The sequence below is a fragment of the Crocodylus siamensis genome, chromosome 2 (genome assembly GCF_052110815.1).
Source record: "Crocodylus siamensis isolate JL-2025a chromosome 2, ASM5211081v1, whole genome shotgun sequence".
Lineage (NCBI taxonomy): Eukaryota > Metazoa > Chordata > Crocodylia > Crocodylidae > Crocodylus > Crocodylus siamensis.
Window position 1 is genome coordinate 124116211 of NC_143396.1, and position 17248 is coordinate 124133458.

The 17248-nt window shown below is 42.0% G+C and overlaps 1 protein-coding gene across 1 annotated transcript in view; it reads left to right on the forward strand.

The window, feature by feature from the left end:
* LOC149870708 (uncharacterized) overlaps nucleotides 1-17248 on the forward strand; it is a 248949-nt gene that overhangs the window by 206364 nt on the left and 25337 nt on the right. Inside the window, exons 27-31 of the mRNA XM_090036721.1 lie at nucleotides 1382-1432; nucleotides 1813-1839; nucleotides 3948-4028; nucleotides 6032-6067; nucleotides 7708-7761. Of these exons, the coding sequence (XP_089892847.1) occupies nucleotides 1382-1432; nucleotides 1813-1839; nucleotides 3948-4028; nucleotides 6032-6067; nucleotides 7708-7761 (249 nt within the window). The remainder of the gene's footprint in view (nucleotides 1-1381; nucleotides 1433-1812; nucleotides 1840-3947; nucleotides 4029-6031; nucleotides 6068-7707; nucleotides 7762-17248) is intronic.

Here is a 17248-nt window from a genome sequence, read left to right on the forward strand (position 1 = left end):
AATAGACCCATGGAAGTTAATGGGATTACTCACATGAGTAAGCATAAACACATGTACAAGTTTTTGCAGATCTGGGCTTTTATATGCTTCAAAGCATTTTAAGAACACAAATTAAATCTTACAACAAAGAATGTGATGGAAAGAAGTACCATTATAGGTCATGGAGCTGAGGCATTTTGGCCACAGTGACAGGCTAAAGAGATTGGACAAGAATTTAAGAATCGCTGGTTTTCTGTCCTCCTTTCATCTCTCACTGCAGAGCATAAGTTTAGACCTAGAGGGAAAATCAGTCGCTTTGTGTGTGGAGCACAAGAATCACAGAGCACACTTTTCTCCCCCCTTAGCAGTACTGTTGTAACCAGCTCATCCCCTTGGGAATGCAGTCATGACAATCACTCTCCTTTTCTTCTCTTATTGGAGATGATTCCCACAGCTGGTATCCCTCTCCTACCCCCTCCTTTCTTCCAGCCGTGTGTTTTAAAACTCCACCTGAACACTGTATGTTCCCTGGAGATAGGACTTAAGTAGACTGGTTCAGCAGCCCTGCTGGTGTTCTCAGAACTCTCCCTCCCACCTCAGGGGACTGAGCCCCATGTGAGAAATGCTATTAAATGGTGTGAATCTCATCATGGAATTGCCCTTTCTGGATTTGGTGGGATAAGTGAACCAGCATATAATGAGTACATGCTGAAAGCAGAATAACTTGATTACCTGTTTTAGTGACTTCAGCATGAGGATTAAGCTGCAAGCGATTCTTGGGCTAAATCAAATAAGAGGGCAGGAAAAGGGTAATTTTGGTGTGGTGCCAAGACCTGAGAGAAATTTGCTTAGTATTTTTTCCATTGATCAGGACTGACATGGAACCCAGAAAAGACATTATATCATCTATTCCTGTAAAAAAAAAAAATCTAGTGCAACAACAGCCAAATGACATATGCCAAGAAAGAGAAGGTCCAAGCTTTGCTGTAAAGTAATGTTTTAAAGATATTTTTACTGGATAATGATGTCTGATTGCTAGAGTGTAAAGTTGGAAACCAGAAGACCTGAATTCTGTTTCCAGTTGTTAATATGGCTTGGGACAAGTTGATTCTTCCCTCTTTGATTCTTCTTTGATTTCCTGAGAATAACACCCACTCTGAGAGCCTTGGGGCAGATGCCATAGATGCATATAGAGTTATGTAGCTATTTTCTAAGGGCTCTTCCAACTGACAGATTCCTAAGCATGGGTTAGCAGCTTCAGTGCTCTGCAGTGTTCTTCCATCTGAATGGTAACAAAACTGTTAGCAGTGCACCAGAGAGAGCAGGGTCATTATGACTATATCAGTATTTGCAAGGGAGCTTCCTGCCTCCATCTTCTTAACAACGTTGTTTTTATATGTAGATCATAGGACCACCTGGATCACCAGGTCCACATGGTCCACCAGGCCCTATGGTAAGCTTCTTTTTTTCACTCCTGCCTCCCAGTTGTAACACTTGCCTAATGAAAGTGATGTGAAGTAATGTGACTATCAGAGACAATCCCAAATCATGGATTTTGGGTCTGGATTGAGATCTTAATCCAGGCTTGCCCCAAATTCTTGGGAAGTGGAGAAACTGATCATGTTTACAAATCTAAGTGGTCAACACTGTAACTACCAATTTTATTTTATTCCCTCACCAGATGCTTAGAGTTGGTCTTACATTTATTTGTGCCTGCAATTTACTTTTTGAGGACAAAAATGCAGGTGTAAATTTTACCTAGAAGAAGCAACCGACTCTTCTGCACATGTATACTTTACTTTCTTCATTAAAAGATGGAATCTTTATTTTCAGGGACCCCATGGACTGCCTGGCCCAAAGGTAAATTAATAGTTTGCTTGTATTCTTTATATCTGTAATTTTTCATGCTGTGTTCTGTGTTAATAGCAATGAAGCATGCAACCACGTTTTTGTTTTATGTCTCGTTTATTTGTTAAATATTTCTGATATTTTTAAACCTTAAAGTTGATGTTTAAAAAGAATCAAAGGGTATTTCTAAAAGTTAATATTATGCAGTCATTTACTATTTGTGTTTCACCTAAGCGTACGCTCAGTTTTTATACCGATAAATATATCTAGTGTCCTATTTGTGGGTGAGAGCTTCATGCTACTCCAATTATACAGTTGCATTTACCTTACATTACACTTTAGAACACAAAGGATGAGTGTGTTGTACACTGAGGAAGTGAAGTCAAGTAAGCTCATTTGCAGATATTTCTTTCTTCTTCCCCTGTGCTCACTCTCACCTCCTATTTCTAGTACAAGTTCCCTTTTGCCTTCTGCCTAGTTCTCACAGGCCAGTTCCCTCTCACTCTGCTCAAGTTTCATTTGTTGCCATCTCCCCTCCTATCTTATACATGTTCCTATTGGAAGTCCCACTGCAGCCCAAAGGCCATCTCAGCCTTGCTGAAAATAGTCCCTCATTGCTGGCACAGAGTGCACACACTGCCCCCTGCAAAATTCCTAAGAAATAAGTTGTTTAGATGGCTTTGGAGGGATTAACATTGTTTTCATTTGTTTTAATGTTTTATTTAATAAATGATCATTGCAAATTCAACATGACACCGTAGAAATAATAAAGCAGCATTTCCACATTAATATTCAACCTTCTCAGAAAAACAAACTGTAGATTTTTAAAAATTCTTTGAATGAGAAACAATGCAGAAATATCTGTAGAAATATTCATTTTTAAGCATTTTGAGCCCTAATTTAACTATATCATCCATACTTTGGCATTGAGTATTTGAATGATAAATAATTATATAAAATTGTTTCCATCTTATCAGTAGACTTGCCTTTTATCAGCATTTTAGCTAGAGAGTTAGGCAGGATTACTCAGCCTGTTCCAAAAGAACAGGGTTTTTGTGGCTACTGCTCTGAAAATGACATAGATTTGAATAAAGGAGGAATACAAAAATTATTTAGGTGTAGGACACAGAAGGTATTTGAAGCCAATCAAACAGATTATATTTGGGATATTGTTCAATGTAGATGTAGGGGTGCGGGGATGGTGTCCAGGGAAAGCTGGAGAGCAGAGTGCATGAACGTTTAGTGTCCTGACTTGCCTGCAGAACCCTGGGGCATGGTAAAGCTACATAATATGAGAACGCTTCCACAATGATCACCAGCCTGCTGTTATTTTTTCTACAATTTTTAGCACAATGACATCTGTGTAATTTAATCTTCACAAAAAAACGGTGCCTCCTGTTCATGTATGAATACCCTTTTTCTAAGATCAGTGAAGCCTGGGCCTCAAAACTACATTGTCTCAGCACAGCACACTGCTTCTCTTAATTTCCTGTTTAATTATGCTGTTTAAAGGTTTAAAAATATCTTTGCATAAGAATTGGCTGTAAATTCCAGTTTGCCATGGGGGGGGGGGAGGGAAGAGGAGAGGGGAGGGGGATGGGTGCTTCCACACAAAAAGCACCTTTCATCAGATATTATTGCGGTTATCACTGATGTGAACAAAATAGAGTTTTTCATCTCCCCTCCTCTAACTAAATTGTTCCTATATTGAATTAACAGCCTAGGATAATAATGTGTAGACTCCTAGGCAAGTCAAAAAACTGTAGGAGGGAAACAATAGTTGAGCCCAAGTCATCCAAATATTATAATAATTGTTTAGAAATCATTCAGGAGTCTATTACCCAGGGGAGTTTCCTGTATTTTTAACAGACAGTTGTATTTAAAATTATCGTTGGTTAGCTACTGAATACTTCTGTGCAGGTCAGTACAGTATCTCCATGTAAACTGCCAATAGTCTGTAAATGCTGAAATAGCAGCTTACAGTGAACAGACCTTCTTTGTTGTTTCAAACTGGAATTTGTAGCCATTTCTGAGACTGGCTCTCTTGTGTCCCAGTTTAAACACCCCTTATAGCACCCCTTATAGCACCAAAAATTTGGCATTTATACTTTTATGTTTAGGGTGAACCAGGGTTGAATGGTCTTAAAGGATTGAAGGGTGAACCAGGTCAAAAGGGTGACAGAGGGCCCCTGGGTCTTCCAGTAAGTAAAAAGAACAAAACTATTCAATTTCAATGCAAATCACAAACGTCTCTTTCTACTTTCAACCAACAACTCTGGTTTACTCAGCAGCATTTATAAAAACCATATTGGTGCAAAACATCAGTTGTGTTTTACCCAGAGTTTGTGTTAGCGTCCAAAGTAACACACAGTGCTGTCACTTTCTTTTTGTCATTTGTTAGTTGATAGTCTTTAATGTCACGAGGATGCTGTGATCCCCATTACATTAATCGTGTTGTGATATGAATGTTGTCATGTTTTATTTAAAAATAGTTTTCTGGAACAACTTTGTTCTTTTAATATTGATGTCTCCTCAGTCTTCCACTGTTTGAACAACTGCAGTAATAAAGCAGAGGTTTGATTGACTACAATTTAAGTAAATACATTTGGAATTGGCTTACTATTTTCAAATATTCCTCATTCATTCATGGATAATAGATTTTTTACTTTTGCCTTGTACTGCTCAGGTAGGCCTCATTATGGGTGATTGGTATAACTGATAATAAAAGGAAACCAAAGCTTTAAAGATCACATGTCAATCTGAAAATGTTGTTAACAAGAAACACCCAAAATAGTTAGAACTATATGTGAACAGAGAAAAATGTGCATTATTTTTTAGGCGGGTTATGTATTTGATAGTACTTTTTCAAAAGGTAGTTTCATACAGTTTCTACTTCATAGCCAGTTTATTTCCCTTATTTTTGGTGTGTGTCTTTCCAAGCAGCAGGGAGGACAAAAGCATTTGAAATTATCAAATCTGGTCCAAATTTTTAAAAGACATGCAGGGAGACTCTGTTGAAGATCACCTTCATCAAAAAGGTTGTAGTTCATCTTATTGAAGCTAGCTGTTAGAGCTATGTGAATAAGGATTTTTCAGTTCCATGACTGCACTGAAAAATGGGAAGAAATTTTTTGTGTTGCCCAAACTGTTTCATTTGCCCCAAAATGAAACTTTTCAATTTTGTTTTATGGTTGTTCAGACCTTTCTTGCCCCTTTTTAAAAATAAAAGAAAAATACTAGTTCAAATCAAAAGTCCAAATTTATTGTTCTGAAAATATCAAAATGAAACATTTTAACTTTTCAAAATTATTTCCTTTTTTCAGTCAAAATTATTCCCCAAACGTATTTTAAATTTGGAGACAGCTCTGGTCTTCCCCCTGCAAAAATGCATTTTTGACCCATTTACTAGTCTCCAAAATTTTTGCCAATGGTATTGCCAATGTCTCTTTGATAATCCAGCAAACATTGGATATTATGGTTTATATTACACTGTATTAAAGTTGTTATTGCACTGTACTAAAGTTATTCACATAAAATCCACCAGAGGTCACTCAGCCCCCAAGGATATAAAACTGAACAGCCTAAAGCGGTGTGTGTCATATGCACCTCCACCCTGGAATTAGGTTAATGATTATGTGCTAAAATTGTAACAAGCTGAAGAAACAAGAATTTGTTATCTCCCAGGCTCTTAGAAATGAATAAAACCATTGTTGTTAGGGCCCAGATTTCTTTGCTGACGTAATGCAATTTTCTGCATTAAACTCTTCATATAGATGTTAAAACATGTTTTTAAATTGGGTACAAAATACAGTAATCATATTGTCATGATTTTAAAACCTTCTCTTAGTCAATTTACAAATCTGTTTTTGTGTGTTGAAGCACACTGTAATGTCTGGCATTTGTAGCACTAATATATCTAGAGCCTCATTCTGATCTAAAGTATGCCACTGCAAATCAGGATTGAATCCAGTTCACTGGTGTTACACAAATGTAGAATCAATAGGCATGAGAACAGAATCAGGCTCTTAATGTTGTATGTAATTTTTTAACTAACATACTGTAGTAATGTGATACCCATTCCAGAATCGTGTCACAGTTTGTATTGTGTGTTTAAATTATGTTTATTCATCAACACCACTTACTAATCTCACATTCTTGTCATTCGTGTTATACCTGTCATCTGTGCTTCCACCTAATCACACAGGGAGCATCTGGCTTAGATGGGAAGCCAGGACCCCGGGTGAGTCCCTTGTGTTCCTGTGTCATACTATGTGCTTCTCAACAGCCTGATTTGCTTAGTTTACGTATAACATTTTACAGTAGGAGTAGTAGCAAGCATCTGTCCCGTGAGACAATAGAATTACACTGAGTGTGATATTAGCTCACTGAACATAAACCACACTTAAATATAAGGTGAAGCTGGAGTGACTTCTCCAAGGCACAAAAGCCTGGACAGTGTCTATGGAGATGGTAAGCTGCCCATGCACTGCACCAATGTCCCCCCCCTCAGCCTTGCTGGTTTAATCTGTAGAAAAGGCAGTTGCCAGTATGTTAGGAACTGTCTTGGCTGCAGGAGCTGTTGGAGCAAAGGAGATCATCCATTTGTCTGTTTATTGGGGCTTCACTCCTAGACTGGCTGCCAACAAAGTTAAATAACCCAATCTACCCTGTCATGGAGTGGGCTTCAGTTCCACAACTTTTTGGTGGCATTTCCACTACCAAGGGTAAGACCAGTATCCCCCTCTAAGGTGCTCTTCTGCACAAAGCCATTGGCACCCTAGAGATTGCTAGGTTATTTAATCACCACCCAGCACTTGGTGTTAACAGTTTCAGGTAGCACCATCTACTTACAGAGAATGAGACAAAACCTCCCAGGCAGCTTCCTTGCAGAATCAGGAGGAAGGCATAGAACAGGTTATTGATGGCACGGCCGTGTTCTCTAGATGGGCCCATGAGTGCATTTTGGTATGACTGGTTGGTATTGCCTAGTTTTGTGCTGTTCCCAAAAGCCTATGCAGATGTAGACATGTCTCAGTGTATTTAAGCCTATTCATCTTGTTTCTAAATGTATTGTTCATTCTTAGTTTGCCTTGGAATTTTAGCTGTTTCACTGAGACTAGCTCTCAAGACCCATGTAGGCAGAGCTATTATTTGCATGAAGCATGTGTCTAGCTTCCTTTCCCTTTCTTTTGCTTGTACTTTTCCTCCTGTCTTCAGCAGTGGCAGCCATTGCTTGGCAATTTTTTTGCAAATCCTGAAACATCAGAAAGGAAGAAAAGAAAAAAAATGGTTTGGATATTCTTTATTTTACTGAGTAAAATTAGGCTTCCCAGTGTGAACTGAGGCCTCAGTTAGACTAATTCTGTGTCACTGAGATTGGTGCAAAACTGCTAGGGTTCTGTCTTGATCCTTTTGATATTTAAAATAAATGTTTTCTTTGGCCTTTATAATGATGAACAATGAGAGGAGAAAATGAAGAACAACATAGCTCATTAAGCCTTATAATTCATTGCTTTCGCCTCTGATGTGCAACCCACACAATTCTCTACATAAATTCTCTTGTTTAACCCTTCAGTTTCTACTGTGCAAAATTTCTCTCTACATTTTAATACCTCTAAAATCTGCTGACTGAAAGCAATAAAGTATCAAATTAGATGAAAGATGGATTACATCATAATTTAGTAGTTTATAGGTTGGATTTTCAAAATCCCTTAATGGATCTGTATGCCCAGTTCCCATTACAATTAAGCCTAGATTTTCAATCAGTGGGAGATGAACTGCTTCCTGGCTAGAATAAACCTGCTCAAATAAAGCCTGTTAAGACCAGATACAATTTTTTAGGGCATTTGTTTTTCACCTCCTGTTTGTTGGATCTTTTAGGGTATAGATGGCCCAATTGGTCCACACGGCCCAGCAGGTCCTAAAGGAGACAGAGTAAGTAAACAATCGTTGGCTGTATTTTTTTTGTCTGAAAAAAACTACACAAGTTCTACTAAAATTAGTTCAAGTCGTACTAAAAACATACCCATGTATTATTGAACAGAATAATATTTGTTTAAGGGTCACTCTTTTAATTTTAGGTTTAAAACTCATTTCCATTTATATTCTGAAAAATTTAATCATGACAACCCCTCACGCATTTTCTGGGTTCTGGCTCCTGCTTCTGTTCCCAGTGGTGTTTTTCAATTTTGAAATGAATTGTCATAAAATAAAATGGATAGATTCTCCCTCATTAAGGAAGGGACAGAAATAGTATCCCCTCTTTTCTCCTTCTATTTACTTACCTATTCTACTTACCTGTATAAAGTTGGAGTTGGATTCAGGCCCTCATGTTTATTGTTTAACTATGAGTCTGTCAACATTAACATCATCACTCTTTACTTAAACAACAAAGTGAAAGATTATACTTATTTCCAACTAAAAGCAAATCTAGAACTGCATCTGTGAGAATTTTTAAGTTTAACAAACAACTGTAATAACACTACTTTAGGCCTGTTGTATTGAAGACATTGCAATATGGCATGGATCCAGTTAGATTTAAAAGTGGAACAACTGAAGTAGGTCTGCATGGACTGAGAATTCATTTTTGCGAAAAAAAAAAAACCGTGGTGAGATGTAAGTTCAAGGTGAAGTAATTATGGAATTATTGCCGATCTGGTTGGCACTCAGGTATGTTTAATGGTCTTGGGAGTCTGTTTTGTTGGGGGCTTTTTCTTGGGGTTTACAGTACTCAAGCGTTTCTCTTATTTAGATTTACTTTATTTCTGTTAATTCAACACATGGCAGTCCAGCATACTATATACATTAGCAAGTAACTTAGATATAAGTTATGCTGTTACGTTCTAAAAATAAATGTCACCTAAGTAACCTTTGCTTTGTTAAATTATATTATCTTGAAAGATATGCAACTCTGCAGTCAAAGATCTCTTGAAAAAGAGATCTGCCGGAATATAATATCTCTGTAGTCTTAGAAAGATAAGTTGTTTTCCTCTCTTACATAAGCTTGCAAGGGTATTAATGACCCTTCTGACTTAAAGTCACAATAGTTTCCAAGAAGCAGCTGCTGTAGATAGGGGTAGGTAAGGAAATAATAAGTTTTTAATAACTTAGAAGTTCCATAAGTTTATATAGCCAAATTTTCAAACAATAGAAACTTCTTGTGTAGATCCACTTGATGCTGAAAGATGAGAAATTGGGAAAGGGCTTTTCTGGTGTGGCAGGTTAGCAAAATTTCTATCTGAATAATGTTGTGAGAGTATTTTTATAGCATTAATTATGTGTCATAGTGGCTAGAGTGTTTAGATGTATTTGTATTGTTTACACTGAAATGAATAAATACATGTATAATCAGGTATCTTCATGCATCATTACAATATTCATTTATTGAGCCTGCAAATGCAGGTGCAAAAACAAGTTGTCCTTGGACCTCAATCTCTACATTTAGAGAGATAGGCCATAGCGTGGCTTCTGCGAACAGGATCAAATTTTGTCCTTGTTGACAGCTAATATTTTGTGTCAAGAACAGAGGCCATTGATCAATTGAGAGGGTTTACAAGTGTCTCAAGGTAAAATGTTTGGGGTGGGTCAATTGAAAAAACATTTTTAAATGGCAAATCCATTTATTATTTAATAAATCTAGAAAGCCAATCTTGCTGGTTTGCAGGAATGCATATTGCCTCTGATTATAGATTTAGGTCTTCTGGGGTAGGGACAGGCATTATACATAAACAGGCTTAAGTGATCAGAAACTGGTTTATTAAACCTGTGACAGAACAGATCCTCAGCGCCCATAAACCAGTTTGAAAATGACTGGAACCAGTTTGAGATAAACCTGGTTGAATATAGTATCAGACTTAACTGGTTTGGGTCAAACTGGTTTTATGCAATGTCTGTCCCAGACCCCTTGCTGGGTTAAGTTAAATCAGATTCCCCCAGCACCCTGGCATACTCTGTGGGCTGGGTGGGGCTCTCTGCTCCACAGCAGGGCTGGCTCCTTCCCTCTGCTCCCTAGCCAGAGCTCCAGCAAGACTGCATGCTGCTCCCTGCTCCCCCTCACCACTCCCTGCTAAGCAGGAATTTCTCCCCTCCCCTCTGTATTGCTGAGGAGGTGTCTGTGTATTATCTAGCAGACCACATGCTGGCTCCCATCCATGCTGAATCAACAGGCAGAATCAACAGGTAGCTGGTAATGTCCCTCTGTTGTTTTCTTAATGGGGTGATAAACACTGAGTTAGGGGATGATAAATACTGTTATCAGTTCCCTGCTGAGCTAATCAGAGCATGTTGCCTGGGCCTGGCCACACACCCCTCAGCTCAGTATTGTGCGAGGGAAGGGAGGGCTGCTCTAGCACCCCCCAGCTTCTAGCCTGAGCCACTGCAGGCATGTGCTGGCATTACTGGGAACTTTGTGCAGTTACAAAATGATTCAGCTTAGCCAGGTTAGACTAACATGCAAAGATTGCATAGATTGTATCAATTCAAGTTCAGGCTTTTGAATGTCTGTCCCTAGCCCTGAAGTATTATGTAAAGCAAGTATAAATATACAAATGAAACCTATCTTTAACTCTGTAAAGGATGTGGATTAATTTCTTATTTATGCAGAATTTGGGGCAATGATAAATTCATTTGGTATGCTGTCATGGCAGAAATAATGCCATCCAGACCTGACTTTTCAGTGATCTCAGTAAAACACTGGCTAGCCCTACATACAAGTGCTTTTTAAAGGGAGACATGGTGTTCTAGAGCAGTGTTTCTCAACCTGTGGGTCGCGACCCAAAAGTAAATCTCAAGACTATATGAAAGTGTCATGAACAAACTTTAAAAATGGATCAACAGACTTTAAAAATTGATTCCCATTTAAAGGAAAAAAACATGAGAAGCTGTGGTTTTTCCCTTGTAGGCTGAAACAGCCTGCAAGGGGCTGTTTGGAACTACTTGGGGCCCTTCATACCTCATATCTCCTCTCCCCCCAACCTACACATTGGGGGGCTGGAGCCTGGGGGCAAAGAGGCAATGGGTCAGGCATGAGGGGCACTGGGTCAGGACTTGCCATCAATGTTTACAAATGGGTTCTGGTACAAAAAAGGTTGAGAGCCACTGCTCTAGAGAACTGGTGTTGGGAACTCTCCAGTTTCTAAGAAATGTGGAATTCCCATATGGGCTCTGCCACTGACTCACGGACCTAAGAAAATTGAATTCCCTTTCAGTCAGTTGCACCTACTGAGTCTACAGCTAAATTTTTTCATTTTTGTCCCAGTTTCTTCTTCTTTAAAACTGCGGTGATATTTGCAGGGTTATCATAATAGATAATTGTCCAGTGCTTTAAAAATGTTAGCAGTTCTGTTACAGTTCTGTTAACATGAGAATATATTGCTTATTGGAGATGAGCACACTTTGGGCACAGTGTTGTATCTATTTGTGTGAGTCGTGATAAAGGAAATATATGGCAATTAATTCATTTGCAAAGCACTTCAAGATAGTGTTGCATAGATTCAAATTACTGTCTGTTAAATCTAACTGTACTTCAATATCACCGGGAACTGATGGAGATTTATTTACAGTCATTTCCACATATTTATGATTTTTTAGTCAGAAACTGCAGTTATTTAAGATCATAGGAAAGTAGGGCTAGCAGGGACCTCACAAGGTTATCTAGTCCAGCCCCCTGCTCAAGGCAGGGTCATCCTTAAGCATCAGTTTTAAAGGACTTGAGAGAAGCACATTTAAATAAATACCAATCCCAAGGGATTTTAACAGTGATAGCAAAAATGTATCTCTGAACTCTGAAACTCTTGTCAGATTTTCAAATTTGTATTCTCTCAAAAGCTCTTGTCATCACAAAAGTTCAAAATCTATTACAGTTTCTGGTGGTGTATTTTAAATTTACAGTGTTTCTCACTGGGATAGCCTCCTTAATTGTACTTGTAATTTAGATGGGAGAATGCCAGTTATTCTGTTCCTCCAAAAAATACTTCCATACAATACAAAATCACATAATGCAGGATCTTGGATTTGAAATAGGCAACAACCCAGAAGAGCCACAATGTAAATCCCTTGTGCTTGGAAATGGCTTCTTAGGTATAAAATCTACTCAAAATTACCTGGCTGAATGCTTATTTCCCTGTATTTCCTCTGTTTGGCACAGCAGTTTCAAAAGCCTGCCTCCCATTATCTATTAATCCATCATAATCCATTAATCCACTGCTGGCAAAAGCCAATGTTTGAAACACTGTTCAGCAGGAGCTTCACATTGCAGACAGGAAGTCTGTAGAGTACATATCCAGTCAGGTCAGAGCTTCACATGTGTTCATGGAATTACTTCCCCAAACTTATATGCCCTTTGCCAGCATTTTTTGTGTACCATATGTTTAGTGATTATGTAGGGCTATTTTAAGAGGACTTCTGATGGTCTTTGTTGCTGTTTAAGATTTTAAAAAAAACATTAACCAGTCTAGACGTATATCAAGTATAGATCAAACAGCTGCATAGCTACTATTATGAGTGATTAGTAAATCTTTTAGTAAGCTTTTTATGCAAGAAAGCACTGAAGGCCCAAGACATTTACTGGTTTGTTTTTTTTAAATAGCCTCCTGTAGTTTTTACAAGGGTATCTAGTCTCACTTCTCCGTCAGAAATAGCTAGAACATCAACAGAATCAAGAAAGACACTTAGTCTATACAAGACATTTACTGCGTAGTAGACGAATTAGCTATAAACTATAATAGAAATTATCTATAATTAGCTGAGCATAAACATTGCCTGTCTACTCCTATTAGGCTGGAGTAAACTAATTTGCTCTGCAGCAGGATAGTATTTATTTGCAAACTCTACAGCAGCACACATGTAGATGCTACCCTGGCTGGCTGGTGCACAAGGATGCTTCAATGCAAGAGCTGCCTGCCAGTTAGCCTTGCACTAAAGCACCCTAATGCCCCAGCATGCCCTCTGTAGCACCTTCATGCCCTCCGTAGCATGCTGAGCTGGGGGGATCATCCCTGGGCTGGCAGGCTGACCCCCCCCAACCCCCGCTACCAGCTGGAGCTGCTCAACATGCTGCAGTCCCAGGTACATATGCACATATGAGCCTGGGAGCAATAAACTTCAGAACAATAAGCACCAGAGTTTATTCATATGCATTATTAGCACATGGAGATGCACCCAGTGAGCTATATATAAGGAATATTGCTCCCTATTTCATAAAAATATGAAGTGTCTAAGCTAAATCGAATGTTAGTCTTCTTACCACCAGGTGGTATTACGATATTTTTCTTCTATACTCCTACACCTTTTCCCACAAAACTAACTGGTAGAAATTGAAGTGAACATTAGATGTGACAAATATTAATCCTCACAGGTCTGAAATTTGAAGGAAGGGAGTGGTAAGAGCATTAATTGCTGCAGCTTCCCCACTGCCAGATTCCCAGACCTGTGGGCCAGGGACAGACATTACACATAAACTGGTTTAAGTGATCAGAAACTGGTTTAAACCTGTAATGGAACAGACATTCCGTGCACATAAACCTATTTGAAAATGGCTGAAACTGGTTTGAGATGAACCTGGTTGAATGTAGTATAAACAGGTTTGACCCAAATCAGTTAAGTATCAGACTTAACTGATTTGGGTCAAACCTGTTTATGCAATGTCTGTCCCAGAACCTTTGCTACTTTGAGTTAAATCAGAGACCCCCAGCATCCCAGCATGCTCTCTGGGCTGGGAGGGGCTCTGCCCCAGTCCCGCCAGGCTGGCTCCACCCCTCTGCTCCGCAGCCCAAGCAGGAACCGGCAGGGGTCTGACCAGAGAGGGGTTTAATTCCCCGCTCTGTCCCACCGGTAGGGACCTGAGCCAGGTCTGCCCACACTCCCCCTTCGCTGCTGCAGCAGTGGGGCATCATGGCCCCTGAGGCGGAGCGGGGCAGGGAGCAGAGTTAGTTTCTCCTCTACCCCACTGGCAGCCGGGTGGCTCTCTGCCCGGGATAGGCCCCTGGCTTCACCCCTCCACCGGAGGAATAACCCTGTCCCTACCCCCACCAGGGGCTCTGCCTGACTGTGCCCCCTCCCCGCCGCTGCAGTGGGAGGGGAAGAGCCCTTACTGGGGGCAGCAGCCCCTGTCACACTGTGGGAGAGAACAAGCCCCTTCCAGGTGAGGGGCTGCGCTGTGGGCTCTGGCTGTGCGGCAGTGCTGGGGTGTGAAGGGGGCCAGCGCCTTGCAAGGCCCCCACAGCGCTGCCGTGCTCCACAACCGCTCTGCCAGCCCCACAGCGCAGCCACGGTGGGAAGCCACGACAGGCTCCTACCCATTGGGCAGTTGCCGCTCGCTGTCCAGCTGCCAGAGTGCGGCGGAGCTGGCCCCTGCCATTCATTCTGTGCTGAGGCAGACCACTGAGGGGTCTTATTCAGCTGCCGTTATTCCCCGCAAGCTTCAGCTGCTGCCTGGCCCGGCAGACCCCACAGCCAGCAGCTGAGTAAGCCCCTTCCTGCTGGGAGGGGGCTTGCTCCAAGCACAGAGACACCACTCGCACCACAGCCAGGTCTGCCCGGTGGGGTCTCCCTGGCATGGCCGACACTGCCCTTTGCTCAGAGATAGCTCCCTGCTGACAAGAGGGGGCTTTTTTAGCCACTGTCTCCAAGCACCAAGCAGCAGCAGCCAGGCCAGGCAGACCCAGCTGGGCAGACCCTGCTGCAGTGGAGTGGCACCTCTGTGCTTCAGGCAAGCCCCCTCCCAACAGGAAGGGGCTTATTCAGCTGCTGGCTGTGGGGTCTGCTGGGCTGGCCCACAGCTGAAGCTCAGGGGCAATAATGGCTGCTGAATAAGCCCCCTCATTGGCTTGTCCTGGCACAGAATGAGCTGCGGGGGCCGGCCCTGCCCCCACCCGGCAGCTGGAGTGGCGAGCAGTGAGTGCCCGATGGGCAGGAGACCGTCACAGCTTCCCAGAAGGGCTACGCTGCCAGGCTGGCAGAGGAGCTGTGGAACGCAGCAGCGCTGTGGGGGCTTGCAGGGCTCTGGCCCCAGCCCCCAGTGCTGCCATGCACAACCCAAGCCCACAGCACAGCCCCTCCCTACAAAGGGACTCGCTCTCCCCCACAATGTGGCAAGGGCTGCCACCCCCAGTAAGGGCTCTGCCGCTCCCACTGCAGCACAGCTTCCCTGCAAGCAAGGGCTGGCTTTAGCACCCCTGATTCCTGGTTTGAGCAGCTGCAGGCATGTGCCCAGATTGTCTCAGTCCAGAGAGCATGTTTGTCCAGTTACAAACTGGTTCAGCCTAGACAGGTTAGACTAACCTGCAAAGGTTGAATCAGTTCGGGCTCCGGCTTTTTGAATGTCTGTCCCTAGCCATGGAGAGCAGCCCTCTGACCAGATGACACAGCCCCTGTGCCATTCTGGCTGGGACCTGGGTCCATAACCTCTGCACATGGGGTTGAACCTGGTGTACCAAGTTGGACCTGACACGTGGGGTCACACCCAGCATATGGGCGGTGCTCCATCCCTGGCTGCCTCAGTGTACCCCCAGGGCCTTCTCAAGTATCCCCAATCCCTGGCCTATGCTTTTAATTATGAATAATAGTGGCCAGTGAATTAATAGTGAATAGTAAATAACTTAGATTTTAGTGCACTTTTCATCCAGAAATAGTTCATTCATTAGCCACTGAGTCGTGGCAACTTTTGGGCAAAAACTTAGTGTCTTTCTGTGCCACGAACCCTGTACACAGTTTGCATTAAAGAAGGAAGTAAAGTAGAGATCCAGTCGACATTCCAGGAAGTCCAGAGCAGACAACCTATGGTCAGAACCACTCTTTTTTTGTCTTATCCAGAACCCACATCTAGGAATTCAGTCCCAGCCAAAAAATATATATCCTGGAGTGTTGTTTCCTATTGAGAGTGCACTCATCATAGACTGCAAATGATAATACTTAGTACAGCATGTTGGATGTGAGCATCTCTCATCTAATTATTCATCAGATATACCTGTGTTTGGCATCTGACATCACAACCATTATGACAGCAATTATGTAGAGGTGCATAATGGGTATCATGCCTCTCTAACTTCTAGGCTGCCAGGAAGCTACCCGCGATTCCCCCCTCCCTTCCCCCCCTCCCTTGGACCCCCCCAGGCTCCCTCAGCCTATGGGCTGCACCATCCCTCCATACCCAACCCACAACACCACATTGTAGAGGAATGTTGTAGAGGAAGCAGAGGAGAAAGAGGGAGCTCAGAGACTCTGGCGGTAATAGCAGCTGGAGAGATGAGTGAAGCAGTGACTTAGGCTGCAAATTAACCCCTCAGAGGACACAATTTGGACAGTCCTGCTATATATCATACTGGGTGCATCTACACACGTGCTTTACTATGGAGGTGACTAATTAGCTCTGCAGTAAAGTGTCACCATCTACACGTCTGCCCTTATTATGGCACAGCAAATTAATTAATTTCACTCTAGGATAGTACTGTCCAGCACAAGCACTATCCTACAGTGGAGTAATTATGTGTGCTCAAACACAGGTGTAAACTGTGACAGGGCATGCTGGGGCACAAAGTTGCTACAGTGTGGGAGCTGCCTGCCATCTAGTACCACAGTGTAGCATCCCCATGTCCCAGCCAGCCCCAACACCACCCAACACTGCCATCTGACCCGACCCCCTAGGCCCTCTGCCAGCCCAGGGCTGCCTGACCACCTGACCCCCTAGGCCCTCTGCCAGCCCAGGGCTGCTCCACTCCAGCTTGAATTACTGCAGCCCCACATGCACATAAAGACACTGTGCCTGAGAAGCAGCTGACTCCAGTGTGAACTGCACTGGAGTTTATTCAGGTACATTAATAGCATGTGTAGATGCACCCAGAATGTAGTATATCTCATCCAGCACACCAAATAGTTTCATAGTGCCTTCATGGAAACTATGTAGTTGAAACTAGACAAAAAGTTTGCACCACAGTTAGCTCTCACAGAAAAAATTAGAGATGTGAATGCCAGTAGGAGCACAGAACCACTTTCTTTTTAATCTCATAACACTCCTGCTCAAAGGGTATCTACAAAACACTTCCAGGAGACAGGTTAGGGAATCCACAGCCTTTCTGGACATTAAAAAGTATGGATTTAACAGACAACGATTTAATCACTTGTTACAAACTTAAAAACTATCTCTTCTAATCTCCCTTCACTCCAGAGGTAATAATGAGCCTTTTCATTCTTGAATGATCTTGCTCCTCCACTAACTAAGTCACCTACTCTACTTTTCTTAGGAAAGCTCATGATAATCTCTGTTTGCTCCTGTTTTATAGCCTGCTTCCATTCCTTGAAGCAGATGAAGCAGTTAGTCTCAAGGTGCCACCCTGCCCTCCTTTCTGTCTTATTTACAGAGTTAAACACAGAGCCCCTTTTTTCCCCTGTGTTAGCTTAGCTTGTGTCTGCTTCCATTTCAGGTCTG